This window comes from Rhinoderma darwinii, chromosome 10 (genome assembly GCF_050947455.1).
Source record: "Rhinoderma darwinii isolate aRhiDar2 chromosome 10, aRhiDar2.hap1, whole genome shotgun sequence".
NCBI lineage: Eukaryota > Metazoa > Chordata > Amphibia > Anura > Rhinodermatidae > Rhinoderma > Rhinoderma darwinii.
In genome coordinates, this window is record NC_134696.1 from 40925759 (window position 1) to 40952411 (window position 26653).

Sequence of the window (26653 nt, forward strand, 5' to 3'; positions counted from 1 at the left end):
AACTTCCGGGGTGCTGCGTCACATACAACGTCCGGAGTGCTGCGTCACATACAACGTCCGGAGTGCTGCGTCACATACAACGTCCTGTAGCTGCCCAGTGTCAGTACCATTTATGAGCAGCAGCATGCTGAGGGAGCCTAAGGGGACCCGGAGAGGAAAAGCAGAGCGGTGAGGTAAGTATACATATTTTTTTCTCGTACAATGGGGATGGGAAGGGGGGTAGTCTGATTAGGGATTTGTCAAAGTACAGAACCCGGCACGGCCCTCTACCATGCTACGCCTAAAAGAGTAAAATCTACCCAGGAGCCGGTGTAGATTTCCGCTGTAATTTACACACAATTTCTGGTGTAAATGATAATAAATCTGTCAGATGGCGGTGGCCCCACCCCTGATTTCCAAGGAGGGCAGCATAATTTTGTTTTATGAACATGTAATACATGTATGTTTGAGAAATGAATTAACCACATATTACCCACAGGATTTATATGAACATCTTATTGGAGAGCTTACATCTCTACATATTTTTTTAGCTATTTCTTTTTCAAGCAACCTCTGACAGTTTTCTTTTACAAAATTGCCATTGACGACATGCTAGAATAAAAACAACATGGCTGACTGGTACATTCTTACTGAAAAAATAACCTCGATACTAAAACTTCTCCATTAAAAATTCCTGCGAGAGTGGTACTAGGATATGCCCTTCAATAAGCTCCTATAAATATAAGAATGTGTGGTCTTCTGTGATTACCCTTAACTTACCCCATTAACAATTTACTTTCTATCTACATCCATTAACTTTTTTTAAGGTGGCCATACACATTCGACTAATGTCGGCAGAACTTGACGATTTTGGTGGGACTGTCCGCCCATGTTAGATGTTCGGCCGACGTTCCTTTAGAGATGTTGGAGATAAAAGGATCGGCATGTCATATTTCAACATGTCCTATGCTTCGTTCTCAAGGCAGATAAGCTGGCTCCAGATGTGCCTGGCAGCAACTTATTCCGTTCTCCCCATTGAGAACACATGCACACACTGCCGAACCGATCATGCATGTGTATGGGGAGGTCAGGAGGCATAGCTGTCGGCTCATTTGGCCAACATCTATTGATGGTGTAAAGTGTCCTTCAGGAATATTTTAGCCATCCTTTTCTACTCTACATCTTCTATTCCACAACAAAGTTTATATTGCACCAGTATTATCAGGCCCCCACAAGATGCTGTTACATAGAGTCTGTGAAATAACACCGTAGGTATTCGATTAATACAATGGAAAACTCAGATCTCTAACTAATTGGATCAAACAGGGTCAAACAACTATTTTTAATGGGCTCACTAACTGTAATAGCCAAAATATGTTTATATTGACATTCATCTTTTATAGCATGGCGCACACATATTATAGTATCCCCAGACTTGTACTATTATTTTCCAATGTAAAAACGTTGCTGCATGTAAGGGAATGGTCAAATATCCCTCACTTATATGATAATTACAGGTTTCCTTGCTTGCATAATGTCGTAACATAGATTATGTTGCTTCAGGCTTGGTGGTAGATACCAAAGTTCTTACCTTGAAGCATCCAGGAATGGTTTGTAAGCTATAACAGTCCATTCTTCCTTAGTTGAGTACTGCGGCTCCCGTGATGTCTTAGTTGTAGTATCAAGATCAACCAAATAGTGACACTTAGCAATGTCCACCTACAAGAGAATAGCGTGACATACATTATAACAATATTTTTCTTAATAAAGTGTTTTTTATATATATATATATATATATATATATATATATATATATATATATATATAATCTATATCGTATTTTCAGAACTATTTGGTATTTGTTTATATGTGAGAACTTTCCAATGAGGCATGGCCTAGCGTGTATTTGTTCTCAATGTGGAGAGGGAAATAAGCCACTACCAAACTCCTCTGGCGGCAGCTCATCTCCCATAAGAACAAAGGATCGGGTATGTTAAAATCCAACATGCCCGATCCTTCTCTCCCCTGACATCTGCCGTCAGAGTAGAGTCTAGACACACTCATTCACATTAGCGGTCCGCTGGTGCCGCTGAAATTGGCGGGTTTGGACGATGTTTATCTGAAGCTATGTCAACGTCATGTTTTTATGCCTACATTTAACATATAAAACAGAAATAGCTCCCGACGTCTTCATTAAATATAGGATGTAACAGATGCCTAACAATAGCAAACATTTAAAACTACATCATGAGCTCTCATCAACCTTTTCATGACGTGTCTGTTAAACGGATACCATCGTAGTCTATGGGTGATGGATGCCACGGTTAGGCATCCGTTTAAATGATTCATCACCCATAGGCTATAATGGCATTCGTTTAATGGTTACTGGATACTTCATGAAAAGCACTTAAAAAGCTTATGACCTATCTGTTTATTGGATGCCCGTGACAGATGCCATACAGTAGCAGCCGTCACCTATAGGCTATTTTATATATATATATATATATATATATATATATATATATACACACATTTAATGTGTAAGTCTTTTTTACTGGAATCTGTGGGAACGAATATTGTAGTCTACTACACTAATCTGTATCTTTTTTTTTATCTGTATACTGACCTATGCCAGCCAGATGGAGGCCAAATGAACACTCTTTTGGCTTCTGCCTGACAATGGAGCCCTATGGACTTATTTAGCATGTACGTCGGGAGTTTTCCCAATGTACATGCTTAATGTAAACAAACAACGTGATGTGAACAGGGCCTTATGTGTATGGACACCTTTATCTTGTACCTTCTTTGGATGACTTTACATTACATGATGATTTTTTGGTTATGCAGACAGAAAAGTAAAGTCAGAATACGGCTGGATTGCGGTCACCAAAGAGCAGCGCATTGTGGGAGCTCAGATGACAATTAGACAGGTAAAAGATGAAGCTATATTCACACCATGAATGCTTCCAGCGTATACAACGAACATATACATAGCCTATAAAAGACCCAGCGTATGCCAAAAGTGTGTATTTTTGGCATACGTTTGGGTAGTATGTGTTGGCATACCTTTCTCACCGTATTAAAAAGCATAGGCGGCAATACAAAGGATTCTGCAAAAAACACATAGCGCACAATGGGAGTCAATGGGCAATGCATTGAACAGTATGGCATGACAGCAGAATGGCGCTAAACCACTGTCTGATCCAAACAATACCAGCACAATTTTGGCCAGGTTTAGAAATCAAATGTGTTTCTGAATGCTGAAAGTCACATGTTGAAAACCAGTAAGAAATTATTTGCTTTGCTTACATTTCGACAGTGAAATGTTGTAATAAGGTTTAAATTTCACTTTAAATATCTAACATTTTGGAATGATTTTATTGGAAACTTCCTGGGACTAAAATAAGTGACTGATAATATCATTTTGATGTCCTGTACATGACTTCCTAAAACAGTGCGTACCGTGTAAAAACAAAACGGTTAAGAATCTAGAAAGACGAAAGTGTAAAAGTCCTTCCTAACTACAATCTATATAACCTGGCTACTAATCTAAACATAAAAATAATCAGAAAAACTGTAATAAGTTATAACATTTTAGACAATGATGTTGTTCCACTGTCATCTTAAATCCTAGAAAACAAGGATCTAGTCGGAGTCTAAGGAAAATGACAACTGATCATCAGTTCCCGGGATTAATCAGAACGTCTCCTCGTACGATGTCTATAAACCTGAAGAAAATGACTATAAAAGACAGACACAAATTATCCACTGAACGATACGTGACAGAGTTAAACACTCTCTCGCCAATTCAGTCTTCAGGTTTATTTTCCAGACAAATGTGCACAAGGAGAAAAATAAAGTCAAAGCTCATACACTCCACATCATTGTCCGTCAGTGAGCGGCAGAACGTCAGCTCTTCCTTGATAACATATTATTTCTTGATTTTGGCCTCTAGTATAAAGATTTGTGATAAGTCTGTCATCTGCAAGATGTATGAGCTCTCATTGCCAAGACTTGAGTGCACCATGTACATTATCAAGTGCCACGAGGCAGAACAGTCTGGCTTAAAGAGGTCATTATAGTAGGTCACTATTGAGACAATGACTTACATTTATCCCATTAATGACCAGCCTATTTCGCCCCTTAAAGGGGTCGTCTCATCTCAAAATTTTAAAACTCTCATTTTTTAGAACTGGTATAATAAAATGAAAGATATTTACATACTTTCACTAAAGTTTGACACTTTTTTTCCGCTTTCTTTTAGGCTGTTAAGAGAGACTACTTACAAGGCACCAGGGGAGAGAAATTTATTGCGCACATCATAATTTACTGTAGCGTGGCTCCATACAAAAGGCGTGTGCTGAGCTGCTAACAACACCAGGCAGATTTCGATGCGTAAAATGCTCTTATACCCGAAATATGCCTGCAAACAGCTTCCAATTGAATTCAATGTGAAGTGCGCTGTGTAGTTCATACGGGGTGTATTTTTATGCTCCAAATTAAAAAAAAGTAGAAATACGCTTTGTAGAAAAGTACTGGCATGTCCCTTGTTGAAATGTTTTCTGAGCACATTTTTCCCATTGAAGTCCTTCCTATTGACGCTTCTAAAGATGCTCTGAAAATACATCTCAAATAATGCTTAAAATCCGGTTGCAATATAAAAAAAAATTTAAAAAAATATTCGCTAGTAAACGCTTTGATTTCAAAGGCTGTTTTCGCTTAAAATCAGTCTCTTGTTTTTCAAGCTGTAACTTATGCCATGTGAACGGAGCCTAAATCTGCCCGATTGATGATTTACTGAGCAGCCCGTCAAACTGAGGTTTCGCAGAGTCATCTTTTACAGTGGAATAGTCTGTGTGCACATCAACCTTCTCTCTGCATCGCTGATGGACGGCTCCACTAGTTACAAACCGAAACAAAAGACCCCCACCCCATGGACTGTGAATATTTATTTATCTAGAGGAGGAAATGTTCATAATACATTACTTTATATGAAATTATAATCTGACCACAAGTCATATGTTCAATATATATACCTGATGATGAGAGTACCCCTTTAAGGACCAAGCTATTTTTTTTTCTCTATAGTGAGTTCAATGTCGCTTTCCAAAAGCTGTTACTTTTTTATTTTTCCGTCAATTTAGCTGTACGAGGGCTTGACTTTTTGCGAGACAAGTTCTATTTTTAATGGCACAATTGTGTGGCACATAAAATGTATTATACACCCCTCAACACTGAAATTGCAACACCAAGAAGGGCAGGCCGTAACGTTATGCAAATCGAGGAAGTAGCAGGTATCGCGAAGATCTGCAAATTATCACATTTTCAAGCACCTAGCTCCAAAGTGTGGCATGTGGGACAGGCAGAAAAGCCAGATTGAAAGCAAAGTTTTTTAGCCACAGAAAACCTCAAAAATCAATCAAGTGCTGTGGGATGATTGTGCGATGCCTCCGGTTTGTCGCCGTGCCAGTCAGTCTGCATGGACGGATCGTCTGATTGGAAGAATGACGCGTGGTGGACCATTCTGTACTGTGAGTGAAATTAGACGTAACATCCCAAGCCTAGGGCGGCAACCAGTGTCGACACAAACCATCAGAAGGCGTTTGCACGACATTGGGCTACGAGCCAGACGGCCAGCTACAGGCGTTCCATTGTCCACACGCCACCGCTCTCAAAGGCTCCCGTGGTGTACAGCAAGACGGCAATGGAGGCCGGAATGGAGGTCTATCCACTTCAGCGATGAGTCCCGATTTTGTCTCGGACGCAATGATAGCCGTAGATTGTTCTGGAGACCACGTGGGCAACACCATGAAGATGCATTCACAAGGAAACATCACACCAGCCCTACTCCCGGGATGATGGTGTGGGGTGGCATAATGTACGGTAGTAGGACCCCTCTAATCTTCATTACACGTACACGAACAGCTCGGAGTTACATTGATTTGGTCGTGGAACCAGTGGTACGGCCAATTCTCCAAAGTGTCCCAGAAGCCATTTTTCAACAGTACAACGCCAGTGTCACGTAGGGTGCGTGGACCCACTGGGCTGTACCGCCTTAACGGTATGGCAGCTGGGCAATGGGACACAGGTCAAAGTCTGTAGTTCAAATAGGTGTACCTGTGGTAACTTTAGACAGTAGCAAGACAAGCTCGGACGGGACTTTGGCAGCAGGCAGACACCAGGCGTGGTGTAACAGGACAGGCGTACTACTCAGCACAGCACGACTCCAACTCTATACGGCACTTGGACCATGATAACACGGTATACAGGTTACACGTAGCAGGAACACTGGGACTTGGAAGACACTGAAGGGACCATTTGCAGAGACGAACATAGGTAACGACAACAACGCTCAGGCAATGCAGGAAGGGGCAGGGCCCTTCTTATAGTCCAGGGTGCTCATGGGCTAATTTGGTTCTTTAATTCAGGTGCGCACCCTATGGGACACAGCCGAGTGAACCGGAAGTGAGCGCTGCCGTCTCCTGAGGAGTAAATGCGGGCCAGCGCTCACTGATCCATGGCTGCGGCCGTCAGGAGGTGAGTAAACCTGACGGCCCGCAGCCATGGGTATTACAGCCAGGCCGCATGTTGCTCGTGCTACTGTGAGCAGCCTGCGTGGCCTAAATGTGCTACCATAGCCTGCAGGATCTCCAGACATTCTCCCATCAAGCACATATGGGACGTCATTGGTTGGCAATTGCAAAGGGAGCTGCCAGCAGCTAATTTCGGTGATTTGCGTGCCCAAGTGCATTCATCATGGCATAACATTCCTCAGACAAACATTAATAACCTTATTGATAGCATTCCAAGTTGTGTAAGTGCGTGTATTTCTACGCGTGGTGCTCATACTCAATACTGAATAAATCAAGATGTTTGGAATATTTTGTTTCCATTTTTTTTTATCATTTGCATATCATCAACATGTCTAGCGATCCTGTGATTTCCACAATTCCAAAACTTTTCCTTCTTGGTGTTGCAATTGCAATGTTGAGAAGTGTATAACTTTTATTAATTTTGTTTTAGCAGTAAAAATAGAGCAACTTCATTCAATGGGTCAATATAATTACGGTGATACCAAATTTATATAGTGGTTTCTTTTTATGTCTTACTACTTATGCACAATAAATACTTTTTTTATTTTTTTTTATTATTTTTTTGTGTCACTACATTCCAAGACCCATAACATTTTTATTTTTCCATTGAAGGAGCTAAATGAGAGCTTATTTTTTGCAGGAGTTGTAGTTCTTATTGCTACCATTTTGGGGGACGTGTGACTATTTGGTCACTTTATATTGCATTTTGTGGGAGGCAGAATGAATAAAAAACAGCAATTCTCGCATTGTTCATTGGGTTATTTTTTAGGTCTTTCACTGTGTGGGATAAAAAAAAAATGTGATAATCTTACAGCTCGGTTGTGGCGGTACCAATTATAAATAGTTTTCTTTTTAAAAATTCTACAAGATAGGTTTCCTACATGAAAAAAAAGTTGTTTGCTTGTTTGTTTGTTTTTAACTTTATTTTCAAGTCCCAGTAGAGAACTTGAACAGGGGATACTCTGATCGCTTCTATAATACTTACATTGTAATTCTTCTGCATTGCCATGTTTTGTTCCTGTCAGTTTTAGGCCCTTTTGACTTCAGCTTATTGCCTTCCATCAAAGGTATACGCCGGGAGGACTCCTAAGGCTACCTGGAGCACTGTACCTGGGGAAGCTCCTGACGTCACTGTCCATATAAGGACAGTGATGTCAGAAGCTTACAATGTCAGAGTCACCGGGTACCATTGGTAGCGCACTGCCCCGAGACTCCGACCCTGGGGAAGTTCCTGACGTCACCGTCCATATATGGATAGTGGGCCGAGCGCTACCTGATGTTCTACTCGGGGTCTCCAGACCCTTTTCTATGTATCCTCTATACATAGAAGCTTTAAGGTTTGTTATGAGCTAATTCCAGCAGTGAAGTGAACTTCCGGCATCGGCTGAGAGTGGGTCCTGTGTGTGTCTAACACATTATATCTATCACATCTAAGTTAGAAGTGATAATAGAATCGAATCATTCATCATTTAACTAATTCGTACCGAAAGGTAACATTGCTTTACCTGAATATGTAATTAAATTTAGACAAGACGCATGAACATGACAAACTGCAGATGAGAAACCTTTTCTTTTTATTTGACCTACCTCATATACTATACTCCACTTTAGAAAAACTTTCAACAAATATTTACTGGAGCCTCCAGCGCAAATGTGAACAGAGCCTTAATAACAGTATACACTTGCGGATCAGCCACGAGAAAATGTTTAGCTTGTATGAGATAAACTAGCAGCTGGCCCTCTTATATCAGATCATTATATTCCTTGCCACTCTACAAAAGAAACCTGCTGCAGCATCCGCGGCTTAATCACTGGAAAAAGCCATATACCATCCCTTCCAGGCACAAATAAACTGTAAGGTGCAGGAAACACGGGGCACAGATGTGCTATAGATCCAAGTGATCAAAAGCTCAGAGCGGCATGAGACATTTGTACGCGCACCGCAAGGAACATGAGCTGCTACTAAACAGTTAAATCTAAACCTACAAGGAAGCTTCTGGGGAAAGAAAGCGATAGCGATAACTGGGGTACAAAACAACAAAATAATTGGCCTGATGGTAGATGGAAGACAAAATATAACTTGCGGGGAGAGAGAGGCACCGAGATGGAAGAAATTATGATTCCTTCTGTTACTATGAGTGTCCAGAGTAAACCGTTTTGCCTGAAAGAATAAAATCCTCGTTATCTCCTTGCAATCTCCTTGGGCAAACCCTGGCACAAAATGGCATGATTAGATTGTGTATTTAATATGAAGCAAACACATGTAACATGTTTACCACAAAACCAAGAAAAATGATCAACTGCAGAGGACCTATGTTTATTCTATTGCCGATTCGAACACATTATTTAGATTCATGCCAATGGAAACTCTGTATAATGCTGCGTAAAGCCCACAGAGCCCCCAAAGTTTGTTATTATTATTAACCAGTAGGAAATCCGCGTTCCGTTGTATGCCGCCAGTAGGATGACCAGTATTATCACCTAGCAAGGCTTCTGGATTAGAATACAGCAAGAAACACGTACAGAATTAGTGAGGAGAAAACTTTGACGTGTATAAAATTGCACGGGGCTATAGCAGTTTGAGGGTGCCCGCCCTATTATTGATTCCGCATACAGTTGTGTGTATGAGTCCGTTTATGGCAGTGAATACGGGACACTTCTTCCAGCAGGATAATGACCCTAAACATACGGCTAAAGCTACACTGGAGGGGAAACATTTGAATGTCTTGGAATGACCTAGTCAAAGCCAGACATCAATCTAATGAGAATCTGTGGCATGACGTGAAGACTGCTGTACAACAACGCAACCATCAAACTTGAAGGAGTTGGAGCAGTTTTGCCTAAAAAAACGGTCAAAAATTCCAGTGTCTAGAGGCGCTGAACTAAGAGAGATTTACCCCCAACACGCATCTTCAAATTGTGTAAATCTAACAGTACGAATGCCCCAAAAATCCATTTTAATTAAAAGGTTGTAATGCAACAAAACAGGAAAAACACCAAGGGGGTGAATACTTTTGCAAGGCACTATTCACATTGGAGTCATGGCTTCCGTTCATAGTTTCATCATTTATGGGAAAATATTTACTAGATAGAGAACATTTATTACAGAACAAAATCATTCCCTTTGTAGCATAATAAACCCCTAGTATTGCATCAGAAGGACTTTTAGGCAATTGCGTACTGTCCAAAGACCCTGAGCATTAGGGGTGCCCAGACACTCCACCTTATATCTTTACAAGGCTCTGGAGTTTATTTTTCTCATGGGGTCCTCCACACCACCACGAGGCAGCAGTGGCATTGCATCTATAGGGACGTTATGTGGCCTGTTCGTCCTGTGATGTGATATCACCATTTTTTTTTAACTGACAAATAGTCAGACCCCACAAAAAAATTCATTCTTTGTAAACAAGAAATAAAAAAAATCTTTAAATAGAAAACCTTTTATAAAAATTAGCTAACTTTCCTACGAAGTCACAGACGAGCTTCCTCTCAGGCTGTTTACATTGTGCCCATCGCCACCCACATATTTTTACTATAAACCTCGGCAACATATATTGTAAACTCGCGAGAATTCAGCAGTTATCGTGAGCGCTCACGGTTGTGAATAAAAAGAAGCGGTAATTGCAGAGGTTAGTGTGAAGCAGTAGCAAGAATTTCAAAAGTGGTAGGGAAAATCTTCAGTCTCTTTAAAGGTACATTCACACGAGCAGATATTTGTATTAGGGATCTTTCATACGATTGCTGGAAGCGATTGAATAACGATCAGACAAGTATTTACACACAACTTTGTCTATTTAACAATATCACGTCAGCTATGAATCAAACGCTTCTTTACATACCACATTGTCAGAATGATGAACTATTATTTTTATGTGCACATTTACAATCATTTGTACGATCAACGAGCATTTTCTCGATAGTCGTTCAGTCATTCACATTAAGCGATTATCGTGCATGATCGCTCATCTGTTTAGGAATCTGACCATTATCGGCTCATGAAAATGGGCCTTAACACGTTAGCGACCGGCCATAGATGGTTTTACGGCGGCCACTAATGCTTTATTCCGATGTAGTAGCCTTTCCACGGCGCTGGATCAGAATATATAAACACAGTCGGAATCAGGTAAACCTCCCTGCTATAAGCTACCGGAGGTAGCTGAGGGCTGGGAGCAGATATGCTTGAGCGTCCGGGATCGATATCAGTATCGATCCCGCTCGTTTAACCCCTCAGATGCGGCGCTCAAAAGTGAGCACCACATCAGAGTGGTTTTAGAACGGAGGGGATTCCCTCTCCCACCCCACCGGCGAAGAGAATAAGCAGTCGCCACACAACTCTTGCCAAACCTTGTTTTCCCCAAAGCATACGTTGACAGAAAGTGGGGCTGCCCCTCATACACACTGGGTTGTTGTTGGATCTCTTTATTGGGTACAGTGCCTCCAACAAATGTTTTGCCCAAGGGCTCTACCAGCCTTTCACGAAGTGTCCAGTGTACTCACATATAAAACAGGACAATGCTGCACTTGTATGTCTGTTTTAAAGGTCAATTTGGCAGCCGGTACAATACATTTTTTTCAAGCAGAACATGTTTTCACGGGTTACAAATTATTTTGATATGCTAGAGGAATCTCATTCTCTAATAAATATGCTTGGATTTGCGGTGTCACTGACTGTTTTACCTCGAAATGTGTGTGTCGAAAACAGCGTCTTCATACTGGCTAGTTAGATATAAAGCAAAGCAGTGTGTGCAAACAGGACGCTTCTCCAGGGGACAACAAAACAAGCCGAGGATTGACGTCACAGAGGCCACTTCCAGCCAGGGATATTATCTTCCCTGTAAATATGTCTCTCACAGAGCTCAGAAGAAATAAATCACATGCCTGAATTACTCCGCTGTACCGAGCTGAGACCAGCACAAAAGCAGAACCTGCATGATGTGAAGAAACAATTAGATTCAATTTGGGGGCCGAGCCTTCATCCCATTTTCAGCTTCAAAAGCTTTCTGGCTTCTGGTGACTTCTGTTAATAGCTTTGGCAATTTTAACAGCCAGATCTAGTGAAAATAAAAAATAATCCAATGCTGTGCTTACAGAACATTTCTAACGGTACTGATGAATGTTTGTCAGAATGAATTAGAAAATTTGCAGATAAACCCATATTATTAGGAATATACTGGCTAGTGTGGCTGAATACGTCTGGAAAACCAATCCAAAACCAACACATGTAGGATCTAGACCAGGGGGTCGGCAACCTTTTTTTGTATGGCGTGCCGATAAAAAAACAATCCAAGATGAAGTTGTAAGTGTGCCATCCTAAGGAAGCGCCACTCTCCCCGTGTCTCCCGGCTCTGCCCCTGTGTCTCTCCGCTCTCTCCCTGTGTCTCCCCGCTATCCCTGCTCTGTCGCTGTCTCCCCGCTCCGCCCGTGTCTCCCCGCTCTTGTCTCTGTGTCTCCCCGCTCCGCCCGTGTCTCCCCGCTCTAGCCCTGTGTCTCTACGCTCTCCCCCTGTGTCTCTCCGCTCTCCCCCTGTGTCTCTCCTCGCTCTTCCCCTGTATCACCCCGCTCTTCCCCTGTGTCTCCCCGCTCTCCCCGTGTCCCTGCCGGTGTTCAGTGCCGCAGCATAGAACGGCGCTGGACATGGTGAGAGCGTGCCAGAGATCAAGGCCCCGCATGCCAGCTGTGGTACGGGTGCAGGAGGTTCTCGACACCTGATTTAGACTATAACCCAAATATCTTTCAAAGGGAATCTGTCAGCAGAGGTATATGGCAGCTTACATCTTCTTTACCCTTTGGATAACTGAAATGGAACCTGAACAGCATCTAAACAACCTACCTGGAATAACAATAGCTCAAAAAGAGTCAACTGCCATACTATAGATTCACTTTAATGGGGTAATCTCATGAATCATTTTTATACCAAAAGTCCAGAAATACTGTTAATAGTCATTTGCAATTATCCCAGAATATAACAATACCTTTCTCATCTTTTTTTTTTTTTTTTTTTTTTTGTTGCTTCCCTGTGCCCCACTTTGTACTGCTGCTGCTAATCTGTGCTGCTGTGGGTGGAATCTGAGCAGAATCAGTCTTCCTCCTTCTCTGGCAGCTGACCATATAGCCCCTCTTTTGCTTTCCCTGCAGATATGTAACATGGGATCCTGAGTCATGAGTAAATATACTGTGACATCCACAGTATGCACTCCCTTAGAAATCAATGGAAATATAAAGAAATAAATGTGCAGGGTTTATATCTGCTGTCAGGATAAAGAGTTTTAGAGTCCTAACAAGCTGAGAAGGAGGAGTCTCCTGAGCTATACCACCACGCTACTGCAGGGGCTCTGCTCCTTCCCTGACAAGCAGGGCAAAAAGCTAGTTCTATTGGCTGCTCTGCAGTGAACAGAGGATCTCTAAGCAGAGAACTGGCTGTGTGGAGAGTTACTGATCATGTCTGTCTACCAGCACTCAGCTCATTAGGAAGATGTGCACATAGCAATACACTTTGAACACCAGGTGGCGCCATACTATTTAAGCCTTCACTAGATTGTTTTTTTAACAGTATGTAAATAGCAAACATTGTTCACTTTTTATGATTGATGCAATGAATATGATATTTAATGGTGGGACAAGCCCATTAGTAAACATTAGGTTGGGTGTGCATTAGTGTTATTTTAATTAAAGCCAACCTCAACCTTAAACCCTGAAGTCAAGAACTCCAATCTCCAGTTCCCACTCCAAGTCCAATTCACAGGACTCCAGAAAGCTGAGGCCTATATGCCTGTTTGCAGGATGATTGTACTGAAGCACTGATTAAGCTGCCTACAGCTCTGGTGTTGGAGGAATTCATAGGTGGCCACAGTGTTCCCTAGACAGTCAGGCAAAGTAACAGAAATATCAGACCTTCAGTGCAAGCACCCTGCAAACCACAGTTTAGATCTAAGTCCCTTAAATCCCTTACTGCCACATCCTGTGTGGAACTAGGCTTTCAAAGAGGTTTTCCAAGCATGCTAAAAAATGTAAATATGCTGTATATGTGGTAGAATAACATAGCATGTCAAACCTGTGCGGACAATATCCTGGTCCACTACCGGTCTTTGTTACACTACAGCAGCGATGACTTGATGTCCCAACGCATGATCACAGCAGCCAATCACTTAGCTGCCGTGGTCACGTGTAAGGACCACAGGTCATTGCTGCGCAGGTGGAAATATAAACTGGCAGAGGACCAGGGCGCAGTCAGCGTGGGAGCGATGGGGATTCGAAAGGTAATTATATGTTTTATCAATTTAAAACATACAGCATATTTTAAAATCTTTTCTAAGCCTGCAAAATCCTTGTCATGTGAAGTTTTACAGGTACCCCAAAAAGTAAACACAGTAGCAAACCATGATATCCTTATCTTTCATAATACTGCTCTCTCTGGCTTGTAGGGAGCTTGCTGCAGCAGAAACCTCACTGCTTGCTATGTCTGCAATAGAGAAAAAGGAAGTCAAGCTGATCTATTTAGCGAAGTTCCCCTCTCAGTTGTCCCCCAGCTAAACTCAAAATGAGGGGATCACTGCAAAAGTTGCTCCTGAAATTTACAAACTGATAAACAGGTGTTTGCTTTCCTTTCTCTTATAAGGATGAGCAACAGATTCATTTAGGGAATTACTACAAACAGTTAAATTCTTTCAGAAATTTCAACCTGCTGAAAAAATTTGTTCTGCAGCATTCACGCAGCAGACTTCAAGCCAAAAAGCGCACATTATTATTACTCCCCTCTCTCCTTCCCTGTTGATCCAATCTGTAGCATTCCTCTAATAGCCTTTGACAATAGAGCTGACGAGCTTTTCAGAGTCGCAGCCCGTGCTGATTTTGCCTGAATGTACTGCTGATGGCAACGTGTGGAGCTACGCTCTAAACTCACAAGACGGGTCCTGAATAGGATGGTAACAAGCTCCGCTTCTCCCTGTGTTCAACCCACCCTTTGGGAAATAGGGTTGTTGGAAGATAGGACATGAGCAACATCATTACAATGGAAGAGCGAGAAGAAGAAAGACAAAGCCTGGTTTATAAGCAGGGACTGCTGGCCAAAAAATCAGATTGGTACTTTTTTCTTCCTTTGTCCCCACCAGCAAGATTATTAAAGACTCATTAGCTGTACTTCTTGTTACAACATACTACAATTAACTAAGTGAGTGGTTGGCAAAAGAAAATAGTAAAAATGTAAAAGCTATATATAGTAACTGAAATGTAACCATTTGCGTGCCAATTCATTTTCCTTTTCACTAGATTAGAATAAAATAGTGCAAATATCGGTATAAAATCCACCATTTATATCCCGATTTTTTTTAAATTCCTGTGTTTCCAAACGGTTAGAATTTTTCACGGAAAGTCTATAAATATTTTTTTGGACAAGAAAAAAAAAAAAAAGCCTGGCAACTTTACATACATATGATATACACTGAATGGCCACTATATTAGAGATACCTGCACTACTGGAGCTTCCCTGTATGGAAATTAGACACGTGCCCCCAGAGTGCAGCATAAAATCAAGTGAGAACGTTTTCCGTGGATCAGTTTCAGCGTGAATCCACATTAGAATGGGAAAATCTAACGATCTGTGCGACTCTGAACAAGGCATGGTCGTCGGTGCTAGACTACCGGGGCCAGTATTTAAAAAAACTGCCAACCTTGTTGGGTTTCCTCGTGCAACTGTGTCAGGAGTATCCAGAGATTAGTGTGGATCGAAGAAAAACATCCAGCGAAAAGATGTTCTGAGGACATCAAAAACTCGTTGACATAAGGAGCGGGAGGAGGATGTCAAGAATCTCTCTGAAAACAGGCGGGCAAAGACAAGCAAATTGCAGCCAAATACAACGGTGGTGCTGCAACTAACGTGTCCGAACGCATATCTCGTCGTTCCTTAGCACGGATGGGCTATAACGGCAGACGACCAGTTTGAGTGCATTTGCTGTCTAAGGGAAACAGAAAGACAAGACTCCAGTGGGCAAAAAAGTGCAAATATTGGATTACTGAGCAGTGGAAACGCATCGCTCGGTCAGATGAATACAGATTTCTGTTGCACCATGCTAATGGGAAGGTCAGAATTTGGTGCAACAACGATAAAAGCCGCCCGGGAAAAAAAACACACTTCTGCCTCCCATTGAAATCAATGGGGGGCGATTTCAGATGTTTTTTTTGCGTTGATTCCGACGTGGTTTCCTGTTCAAAATCAGCTCCAAAAAACTCCGTGTGAACAGGGCCTTACACTTCCCAAATCAAATCCCTATTAAATGTGATTATTATCCAGTAATTTTGCTTGAACAGGCCGTACACGTAAGATGTGTATTAGGACAGACTGACCGACCACATAACATTTGTCATTAGGGGTCAAGTGTCGAATCGGTTGTATTTTAACCTGTCCAATCTATTGTTTTCCCCAAACATAAGAGACCCCAGAGCAAATGGCTTCTCTGACCACCAGGTGTAGATGGATCGTCATTCATGTAATGCGTAATGGATCACTGTTCTGGCTTATTGAAGGGGATCAGGGGGGGTGTCACTACCATGTTCATATACATATAGGGCATATAGACAGAATGTTAACACCATTTGCCTATTGAAATAACATGCACGTTCAGCCAAGCCAACCGCGAACGTTTACTCGGGAGTCTGGGAACTTAGCTGTCGGTTGAATGGTGAGCGCTATTTCATATGTATGGCAGACTCAGAGGTAGAAGATGCCAATTTATTCAATACACAGAACCAGTTATGGACAATAATACACACTTATACAGCAACATGCTCCTCTAAACATGTGTGACCTTTTATATATTAAAAGCCCTTAGATTAAATGTATACTTGTACGGTGTTTGCGGTGTGATGACATCAGCCAATGCTCACAGCTTGCTTTGTGCAGTCAGAAATAGAAATGATTTCTGAGTCAGGTCTGCAAATAGAAGTGCAGAATGTTGGGTCCTATTCTGATTAAAGGCTGACAGATTACCAAGAAATCATGCCCAGCATGTGAGAAACACAGCAAGTATTTAAGCTAAAAAAGTTATTGACGTCACCACAAATTACCTACAGGTTTTCAAAGACAATTGTGAACACGAGCATAACCGAATAATAAAAGCTGTTATATTGCATAAGGGACAAACCTCTGCATGATCTCCATAAAAAGGACACCATGCAGCGCTATAATCAACTGCTAAAAAGGTAGCTCGAAAAAAAATAAGAAATAAAGAAAAGGAAAGTCACGTAAAGTGCACAGTACACAGACGAAAAAAGCATGGACTGAAGTTCTGATTTAATCAACCAGGAACACTTTAGTCCTAAGTATTACTACACAAGTCTGATAATTCTGGACCACAATACAGAAATTGTAGATTGCAGATTTGCCCAGGAATCCAAAACTATTCAATTATTTTGGAACCCACTGACCAGAAAGAACTTTCAGAAATTATACTTTAGTAAATACTTGTATTGCCCATGAAATAACCATTCTGGAACATAATTTGTTAAACCGCTTAGATTTGTGTCGTTCCTGTTATTCTCCTGGAAATGTACGAATAAACGGACAACTGCGTTTTTCGCCTGCGGCCATTGAAGCTTAAAGGGAACCTGTCACCAGCATTTCACCTATTGAACGTTACCTATTCCTCACTGGCCGCTGCTATCAAAAGTTAATTACCGTTATCCGCTCTCCTAAACTCCTCCTCCGACTGTAAATAACGGTCTGCAAACATTTTGTGCCTTTTATCGTAATAATCCGGTGTCCCTTTGTGCGCACGCACCAGAAGAGGACATCAATGCACAAGCGCGGGATTTTGTGTGCTGGGGGAAGGCGAGGAGGTGTCAATCAAAAGTAAGGAGGCGGGGTTAACTCGCAAAGACTTGAGTCTTTTCTGCTCATTAGCATACGGTGTGGGAACACTAAAAAGCTGAATACTAAAGCTACAGAACCGACTAAGAAGACAATTATAGGTTATATAGAAATTATTTTTCACCCACTACCACCAGGTATTGCTGGTTTAATAGGTGAAATGCTGGTGACAGGTTCCCTTTAAGCAAGGATCACAGACAAAAAACGCTGTGAAAACTGCTGAGAAACAAGTTTTTCCTGCCTCCCATTGGTCTCAATGAGAGGTCAAAGGCGGAAACCGCGACTAGAAAGGGCATGCCGCTTTTTTTTAAAAAATTGATTTATTGCAAGCAGGAAAAGCCATCCTTGAAAAAAAAATGCCTCTGAATCCCATTCAAATCAATGGGGGCGCTGATTGCGATGCGGTCAAAATAAGCGCCAAAAAACTGTGTGGACTGATCCTTATAGTATCAGGAGCTAAATAGAAGCAGATTGTTACATTGTACCCTCTTACTAATATATTTAACTCACATATCTAGATGTCTCTTCCAGATTCTGATCATTCATGTCCTTGGGGACAATTCTTGTAGCTTGCCGTCCCTTACCATAAGGTTTCGGGAGTTGCCCTCTGAATTCTGATTCAATAAACTGAAGTTGCCAACTACAGAAGATAAAAGAAACAATAGATGAGTTGACATCAAACCCCATGGATGGGTGCGAAACCCAGGTACAAGCTGCATTATATTTTGGCACACAGCAATCTGCATGGATGCAATACATACATAAAGGTCTATGACATTCAAACTTGAATACATTTTATTAACTATATGTGAAAAATTTGTAACACATTATAGGCTTAGTTTTATGTCCTATGTATAAAAAGAGAACTCCCTTAAAAAATTACATGTCCGCTCTCCTGTGTAGTGTAGTATAGAGGAGCTGTCAGCTCTCCTGTATGGTGTAGTATAGAGGATCTGTCAGTTCTCCTATGTGGTGTAGTATAGAGGAGCTGTCAGCTCTCCTGTATGGTGTAGTATAGAGGATCTGTCAGCTCTCCTGTGTGGTGTAGTATAGAGGAGCTGTCAGCTCTCCTGTATGGTGTAGTATAGAGGATCTGTCAGTTCTCCTATGTGGTGTAGTATAGAGGAGCTGTCAGTTCTCCTGTGTGGTGTAGTATAGGGGATCTGTCAGCTCTTCTGTGTGGTGTAGTATAGAGGATCTGTCAGCTCTCCTGTGTGGTGTAGTATTGAGGATCTGTCAGCTCTCCTGTGTGGTGTAGTATAGAGGAGCTGTCAGTTCTCCTGTGTGGTGTAGTATAGGGGATCTGTCAGCTCTTCTGTGTGGTGTAGTATAGAGGATCTGTCAGCTCTCCTGTGTGGTGTAGTATTGAGGATCTGTCAGCTCTCCTGTGTGGTGTAGTATAGAGGATCTGTCAGTTCTCCTGTGTGGTGCAGTATAGAGGAGCTGTCAGTTCTCCTGTGTGGTGTAGTATAGAGGATCTGTCAGCTCTCCTGTGTAGTATAGAGGAGCTGTCAGCTCTCCTGTGTGGTGTAGTATAGAGGAGCTGTCAGCTCTCCTGTATGGTGTAGTATAGAGGATCTGTCAGCTCTCCTGTGTGGTGTAGTATAGAGGATCTGTCAGCTGTCCTGTGTGGTGTATTATAGTGGATCTGTCAGCTCTCCTGTGTGGTGTAGTATTGAGGATCTGTCAGCTCTCCTGTGTGGTGTAGTATAGAGGATCTGTCAGTTCTCCTGTGTGGTGCAGTATAGAGGAGCTGTCAGTTCTCCTGTGTGGTGTAGTATAGAGGAGCTGTCAGTTCTCCTGTGTGGTGTAGTATAGGGGATCTGTCAGCTCTTCTGTGTGGTGTAGTATAGAGGATCTGTCAGCTCTCCTGTGTGGTGTAGTATTGAGGATCTGTCAGCTCTCCTGTGTGGTGTAGTATAGAGGAGCTGTCAGTTCTCCTGTGTGGTGTAGTATAGGGGATCTGTCAGCTCTTCTGTGTGGTGTAGTATAGAGGATCTGTCAGCTCTCCTGTGTGGTGTAGTATTGAGGATCTGTCAGCTCTCCTGTGTGGTGTAGTATAGAGGATCTGTCAGTTCTCCTGTGTGGTGCAGTATAGAGGAGCTGTCAGTTCTCCTGTGTGGTGTAGTATAGAGGATCTGTCAGCTCTCCTGTGTAGTATAGAGGAGCTGTCAGCTCTCCTGTGTGGTGTAGTATAGAGGAGCTGTCAGCTCTCCTGTATGGTGTAGTATAGAGGATCTGTCAGCTCTCCTGTGTGGTGTAGTATAGAGGATCTGTCAGCTGTCCTGTGTGGTGTATTATAGTGGATCTGTCAGCTCTCCTGTGTGGTGTAGTATTGAGGATCTGTCAGCTCTCCTGTGTGGTGTAGTATAGAGGATCTGTCAGTTCTCCTGTGTGGTGCAGTATAGAGGAGCTGTCAGTTCTCCTGTGTGGTGTAGTATAGAGGATCTGTCAGCTCTCCTGTGTAGTATAGAGGAGCTGTCAGCTCTCCTGTGTGGTGTAGTATAGAGGAGCTGTCTGCTCTCCTGTGTGGTGTAGTATAGAGGATCTGTCAGCTCTCCTGTGTAGTATAGAGGAGCTGTCAGTTCTCCTGTGTGGTGCAGTATAGAGGAGCTGTCAGTTCTCCTGTGTGGTGTAGTATAGAGGATCTGTCAGCTCTCCTGTGTAGTATAGAGGAGCTGTCAGTTCTCCTATGTAGTGTAGTATAGAGGAGCTGTCTGCTCTCCTGTGTGGTGTAGTATAGAGGAGCTGTCAGCTCTCCTGTATGGTGTAGTATAGAGGATCTGTCAGCTCTCCTGTGTGGTGTAGTATAGAGGATCTGTCAGCTGTCCTGTGTGGTGTATTATAGTGGATCTGTCAGCTCTCCTGTATGGTGTAGTATAGAGGATCTGTCAGCTCTCCTGTGTGGTGTAGTATAGAGGATCTGTCAGCTGTCCTGTGTGGTGTATTATAGTGGATCTGTCAGCTCTCCTGTGTGGTGTAGTATAGAGGATCTGTCAGTTCTCCTGTGTGGTGCAGTATAGAGGAGCTGTCAGTTCTCCTGTGTGGTGTAGTATAGAGGATCTGTCAGCTCTCCTGTGTAGTATAGAGGAGCTGTCAGCTCTCCTGTGTAGTATAGAGGAGCTGTCAGCTCTCCTGTGTGGTGTAGTATAGAGGAGCTGTCAGTTCTCCTATGTAGTGTAGTATAGAGGAGCTGTCTGCTCTCCTGTGTGGTGTAGTATAGAGGAGCTGTCAGCTCTCCTGTATGGTGTAGTATAGAGGATCTGTCAGCTCTCCTGTGTGGTGTAGTATGGAGGATCTGTCAGTTCGCCTGTGTGGTGTAGCATAGAGGAGCTGACAGCTCTCCTGTGTAGTGTAGTATAGAGGAGCTGTCAGCTCTCCTGTGTGGTGTAGTATGGAGGATCTGTCAGCTCTCCTGTGTGGTTTAGTATAGAGGAGCTGACAGCTCTCCTGTGTAGTGTAGTATAGAGGAGCTGTCAGCTCTCCTGTGTGGTGTAGTATAGAGGACCTGTCAGTTCTCCTGTGTGCTGTAGTATAGAGAAGCTATCAGCTCTCCTGTGTGGTGTAGTATAGAGGTCCTGTCAGTTCTCCTGTGTGCTGTAGTATAGAGAAGCTATCAGCTCTCCTGTGTGGTGTAGTATAGAGGACCTGTCAGTTCTCCTGTGTGCTGTAGTATAGAGAAGCTATCAGCTCTCCTGTGTGGTGTAGTATAGAGGATCTGTCAGCTCTCCTGTGTGGTGTAGTATGGAGGAGCTGTCAGCTCTCCTGTATGGTGTAGTATAGAGGATCTGTCAGCTCTCCTGTGTGGTGTAGTATAGAGGAGCTGTCAGCTCTCCTGTATGGTGTAGTATAGAGGATCTGTCAGTTCTCCTATGTGGTGTAGTATAGAGGAGCTGTCAGTTCTCCTGTGTGGTGTAGTATAGGGGATCTGTCAGCTCTTCTGTGTGGTGTAGTATAGGGGATCTGTCAGCTCTTCTGTGTGGTGTAGTATAGAGGATCTGTCAGCTCTCCTGTGTGGTGTAGTATTGAGGATCTGTCAGCTCTCCTGTGTGGTGTAGTATAGAGGATCTGTCAGTTCTCCTGTGTGGTGCAGTATAGAGGAGCTGTCAGTTCTCCTGTGTGGTGTAGTATAGAGGATCTGTCAGCTCTCCTGTGTAGTATAGAGGAGCTGTCAGCTCTCCTGTGTGGTGTAGTATAGGGGATCTGTCAGCTCTTCTGTGTGGTGTAGTATAGGGGATCTGTCAGCTCTTCTGTGTGGTGTAGTATAGGGGATCTGTCAGCTCTTCTGTGTGGTGTAGTATAGAGGATCTGTCAGCTCTCCTGTGTGGTGTAGTATTGAGGATCTGTCAGCTCTCCTGTGTGGTGTAGTATAGAGGATCTGTCAGTTCTCCTGTGTGGTGCAGTATAGAGGAGCTGTCAGTTCTCCTGTGTGGTGTAGTATAGAGGATCTGTCAGCTCTCCTGTGTAGTATAGAGGAGCTGTCAGCTCTCCTGTGTGGTGTAGTATAGAGGAGCTGTCAGTTCTCCTATGTAGTGTAGTATAGAGGAGCTGTCTGCTCTCCTGTGTGGTGTAGTATAGAGGAGCTGTCAGCTCTCCTGTATGGTGTAGTATAGAGGATCTGTCAGCTCTCCTGTGTGGTGTAGTATGGAGGATCTGTCAGTTCGCCTGTGTGGTGTAGTATGGAGGATCTGTCAGTTCGCCTGTGTGGTGTAGCATAGAGGAGCTGACAGCTCTCCTGTGTAGTGTAGTATAGAGGAGCTGTCAGCTCTCCTGTGTGGTGTAGTATGGAGGATCTGTCAGCTCTCCTGTGTGGTTTAGTATAGAGGAGCTGACAGCTCTCCTGTGTAGTGTAGTATAGAGGAGCTGTCAGCTCTCCTGTGTGGTGTAGTATAGAGGACCTGTCAGTTCTCCTGTGTGCTGTAGTATAGAGAAGCTATCAGCTCTCCTGTGTGGTGTAGTATAGAGGACCTGTCAGTTCTCCTGTGTGCTGTAGTATAGAGAAGCTATCAGCTCTCCTGTGTGGTGTAGTATAGAGGACCTGTCAGTTCTCCTGTGTGCTGTAGTATAGAGAAGCTATCAGCTCTCCTGTGTGGTGTAGTATAGAGGATCTGTCAGCTCTCCTGTGTGGTGTAGTATGGAGGAGCTGTCAGCTCTCCTGTATGGTGTAGTATAGAGGATCTGTCAGCTCTCCTGTGTGGTGTAGTATAGAGGAGCTGTCAGCTCTCCTGTATGGTGTAGTATAGAGGATCTGTCAGTTCTCCTATGTGGTGTAGTATAGAGGAGCTGTCAGTTCTCCTGTGTGGTGTAGTATAGGGGATCTGTCAGCTCTTCTGTGTGGTGTAGTATAGGGGATCTGTCAGCTCTTCTGTGTGGTGTAGTATAGAGGATCTGTCAGCTCTCCTGTGTGGTGTAGTATTGAGGATCTGTCAGCTCTCCTGTGTGGTGTAGTATAGAGGATCTGTCAGTTCTCCTGTGTGGTGCAGTATAGAGGAGCTGTCAGTTCTCCTGTGTGGTGTAGTATAGAGGATCTGTCAGCTCTCCTGTGTAGTATAGAGGAGCTGTCAGCTCTCCTGTGTGGTGTAGTATAGAGGAGCTGTCAGTTCTCCTATGTAGTGTAGTATAGAGGAGCTGTCTGCTCTCCTGTGTGGTGTAGTATAGAGGAGCTGTCAGCTCTCCTGTATGGTGTAGTATAGAGGATCTGTCAGCTCTCCTGTGTGGTGTAGTATGGAGGATCTGTCAGTTCGCCTGTGTGGTGTAGCATAGAGGAGCTGACAGCTCTCCTGTGTAGTGTAGTATAGAGGAGCTGTCAGCTCTCCTGTGTGGTGTAGTATGGAGGATCTGTCAGCTCTCCTGTGTGGTTTAGTATAGAGGAGCTGACAGCTCTCCTGTGTAGTGTAGTATAGAGGAGCTGTCAGCTCTCCTGTGTGGTGTAGTATAGAGGACCTGTCAGTTCTCCTGTGTGCTGTAGTATAGAGAAGCTATCAGCTCTCCTGTGTGGTGTAGTATAGAGGACCTGTCAGTTCTCCTGTGTGCTGTAGTATAGAGAAGCTATCAGCTCTCCTGTGTGGTGTAGTATAGAGGATCTGTCAGCTCTCCTGTGTGGTGTAGTATGGAGGAGCTGTCAGTTCTCCTGTGTGCTGTAGTATAGAGGATCTGTCAGCTCTCCTGTGTGGTGTAGTATAGAGGAGCTGTCAGTTCTCCTGTGTGGTGTAGTATAGAGGAGCTGTCAGCTCTCCTGTGTGGTGTAGTATAGAGGAGCTGTCTGCTCTCCTGTGTGGTGTAGTATAGAGGAGCTGTCAGCTCTCCTGTATGGTGTAGTATAGAGGATCTGTCAGCTCTCCTGTGTGGTGTAGTATAGAGGAGCTGTCAGCTCTCCTGTATGGTGTAGTATAGAGGATCTGTCAGTTCTCCTATGTGGTGTAGTATAGAGGAGCTGTCAGTTCTCCTGTGTGGTGTAGTATAGGGGATCTGTCAGCTCTTCTGTGTGGTGTAGTATAGAGGATCTGTCAGCTCTCCTGTGTGGTGTAGTATTGAGGATCTGTCAGCTCTCCTGTGTGGTGTAGTATAGAGGAGCTGTCAGTTCTCCTGTGTGGTGTAGTATAGGGGATCTGTCAGCTCTTCTGTGTGGTGTAGTATAGAGGATCTGTCAGCTCTCCTGTGTGGTGTAGTATTGAGGATCTGTCAGCTCTCCTGTGTGGTGTAGTATAGAGGATCTGTCAGTTCTCCTGTGTGGTGCAGTATAGAGGAGCTGTCAGTTCTCCTGTGTGGTGTAGTATAGAGGATCTGTCAGCTCTCCTGTGTAGTATAGAGGAGCTGTCAGCTCTCCTGTGTGGTGTAGTATAGAGGAGCTGTCAGCTCTCCTGTATGGTGTAGTATAGAGGATCTGTCAGCTCTCCTGTGTGGTGTAGTATAGAGGATCTGTCAGCTGTCCTGTGTGGTGTATTATAGTGGATCTGTCAGCTCTCCTGTGTGGTGTAGTATTGAGGATCTGTCAGCTCTCCTGTGTGGTGTAGTATAGAGGATCTGTCAGTTCTCCTGTGTGGTGCAGTATAGAGGAGCTGTCAGTTCTCCTGTGTGGTGTAGTATAGAGGATCTGTCAGCTCTCCTGTGTAGTATAGAGGAGCTGTCAGCTCTCCTGTGTGGTGTAGTATAGAGGAGCTGTCAGTTCTCCTATGTAGTGTAGTATAGAGGAGCTGTCTGCTCTCCTGTGTGGTGTAGTATAGAGGAGCTGTCAGCTCTCCTGTATGGTGTAGTATAGAGGATCTGTCAGCTCTCCTGTGTGGTGTAGTATAGAGGATCTGTCAGCTGTCCTGTGTGGTGTATTATAGTGGATCTGTCAGCTCTCCTGTATGGTGTAGTATAGAGGATCTGTCAGCTCTCCTGTGTGGTGTAGTATAGAGGATCTGTCAGCTGTCCTGTGTGGTGTATTATAGTGGATCTGTCAGCTCTCCTGTGTGGTGTAGTATAGAGGATCTGTCAGTTCTCCTGTGTGGTGCAGTATAGAGGAGCTGTCAGTTCTCCTGTGTGGTGTAGTATAGAGGATCTGTCAGCTCTCCTGTGTAGTATAGAGGAGCTGTCAGCTCTCCTGTGTGGTGTAGTATAGAGGAGCTGTCAGTTCTCCTATGTAGTGTAGTATAGAGGAGCTGTCTGCTCTCCTGTGTGGTGTAGTATAGAGGAGCTGTCAGCTCTCCTGTATGGTGTAGTATAGAGGATCTGTCAGCTCTCCTGTGTGGTGTAGTATGGAGGATCTGTCAGTTCGCCTGTGTGGTGTAGCATAGAGGAGCTGACAGCTCTCCTGTGTAGTGTAGTATAGAGGAGCTGTCAGCTCTCCTGTGTGGTGTAGTATGGAGGATCTGTCAGCTCTCCTGTGTGGTTTAGTATAGAGGAGCTGACAGCTCTCCTGTGTAGTGTAGTATAGAGGAGCTGTCAGCTCTCCTGTGTGGTGTAGTATAGAGGACCTGTCAGTTCTCCTGTGTGCTGTAGTATAGAGAAGCTATCAGCTCTCCTGTGTGGTGTAGTATAGAGGACCTGTCAGTTCTCCTGTGTGCTGTAGTATAGAGAAGCTATCAGCTCTCCTGTGTGGTGTAGTATAGAGGACCTGTCAGTTCTCCTGTGTGCTGTAGTATAGAGAAGCTATCAGCTCTCCTGTGTGGTGTAGTATAGAGGATCTGTCAGCTCTCCTGTGTGGTGTAGTATGGAGGAGCTGTCAGCTCTCCTGTATGGTGTAGTATAGAGGATCTGTCAGCTCTCCTGTGTGGTGTAGTATAGAGGAGCTGTCAGCTCTCCTGTATGGTGTAGTATAGAGGATCTGTCAGTTCTCCTATGTGGTGTAGTATAGAGGAGCTGTCAGTTCTCCTGTGTGGTGTAGTATAGGGGATCTGTCAGCTCTTCTGTGTGGTGTAGTATAGGGGATCTGTCAGCTCTTCTGTGTGGTGTAGTATAGAGGATCTGTCAGCTCTCCTGTGTGGTGTAGTATTGAGGATCTGTCAGCTCTCCTGTGTGGTGTAGTATAGAGGATCTGTCAGTTCTCCTGTGTGGTGCAGTATAGAGGAGCTGTCAGTTCTCCTGTGTGGTGTAGTATAGAGGATCTGTCAGCTCTCCTGTGTAGTATAGAGGAGCTGTCAGCTCTCCTGTGTGGTGTAGTATAGAGGAGCTGTCAGTTCTCCTATGTAGTGTAGTATAGAGGAGCTGTCTGCTCTCCTGTGTGGTGAAGTATAGAGGAGCTGTCAGCTCTCCTGTATGGTGTAGTATAGAGGATCTGTCAGCTCTCCTGTGTGGTGTAGTATGGAGGATCTGTCAGTTCGCCTGTGTGGTGTAGCATAGAGGAGCTGACAGCTCTCCTGTGTAGTGTAGTATAGAGGAGCTGTCAGCTCTCCTGTGTGGTGTAGTATGGAGGATCTGTCAGCTCTCCTGTGTGGTTTAGTATAGAGGAGCTGACAGCTCTCCTGTGTAGTGTAGTATAGAGGAGCTGTCAGCTCTCCTGTGTGGTGTAGTATAGAGGACCTGTCAGTTCTCCTGTGTGCTGTAGTATAGAGAAGCTATCAGCTCTCCTGTGTGGTGTAGTATAGAGGACCTGTCAGTTCTCCTGTGTGCTGTAGTATAGAGAAGCTATCAGCTCTCCTGTGTGGTGTAGTATAGAGGACCTGTCAGTTCTCCTGTGTGCTGTAGTATAGAGAAGCTATCAGCTCTCCTGTGTGGTGTAGTATAGAGGATCTGTCAG

At 43.7% G+C, this 26653-nt stretch overlaps 1 protein-coding gene across 4 annotated transcripts in view; it reads right to left on the bottom strand.

The window, feature by feature from the left end:
* The window catches only part of ALG9 (ALG9 alpha-1,2-mannosyltransferase), a 106413-nt gene that overhangs the window by 23243 nt on the left and 56517 nt on the right, over window positions 1-26653 (bottom strand). For 3 of the 4 annotated variants that reach the window (XM_075839764.1, XM_075839763.1, XM_075839762.1), the window contains exons 13-14: window positions 17944-18073; window positions 1571-1698 (exon numbers count right to left, since the gene is read on the bottom strand). In XM_075839764.1, coding sequence (XP_075695879.1) covers window positions 1571-1698; window positions 17944-18073 — 258 coding nt within the window. The remainder of the gene's footprint in view (window positions 1-1570; window positions 1699-17943; window positions 18074-26653) is intronic. The other variant, XM_075839765.1, reaches the window with a different exon arrangement.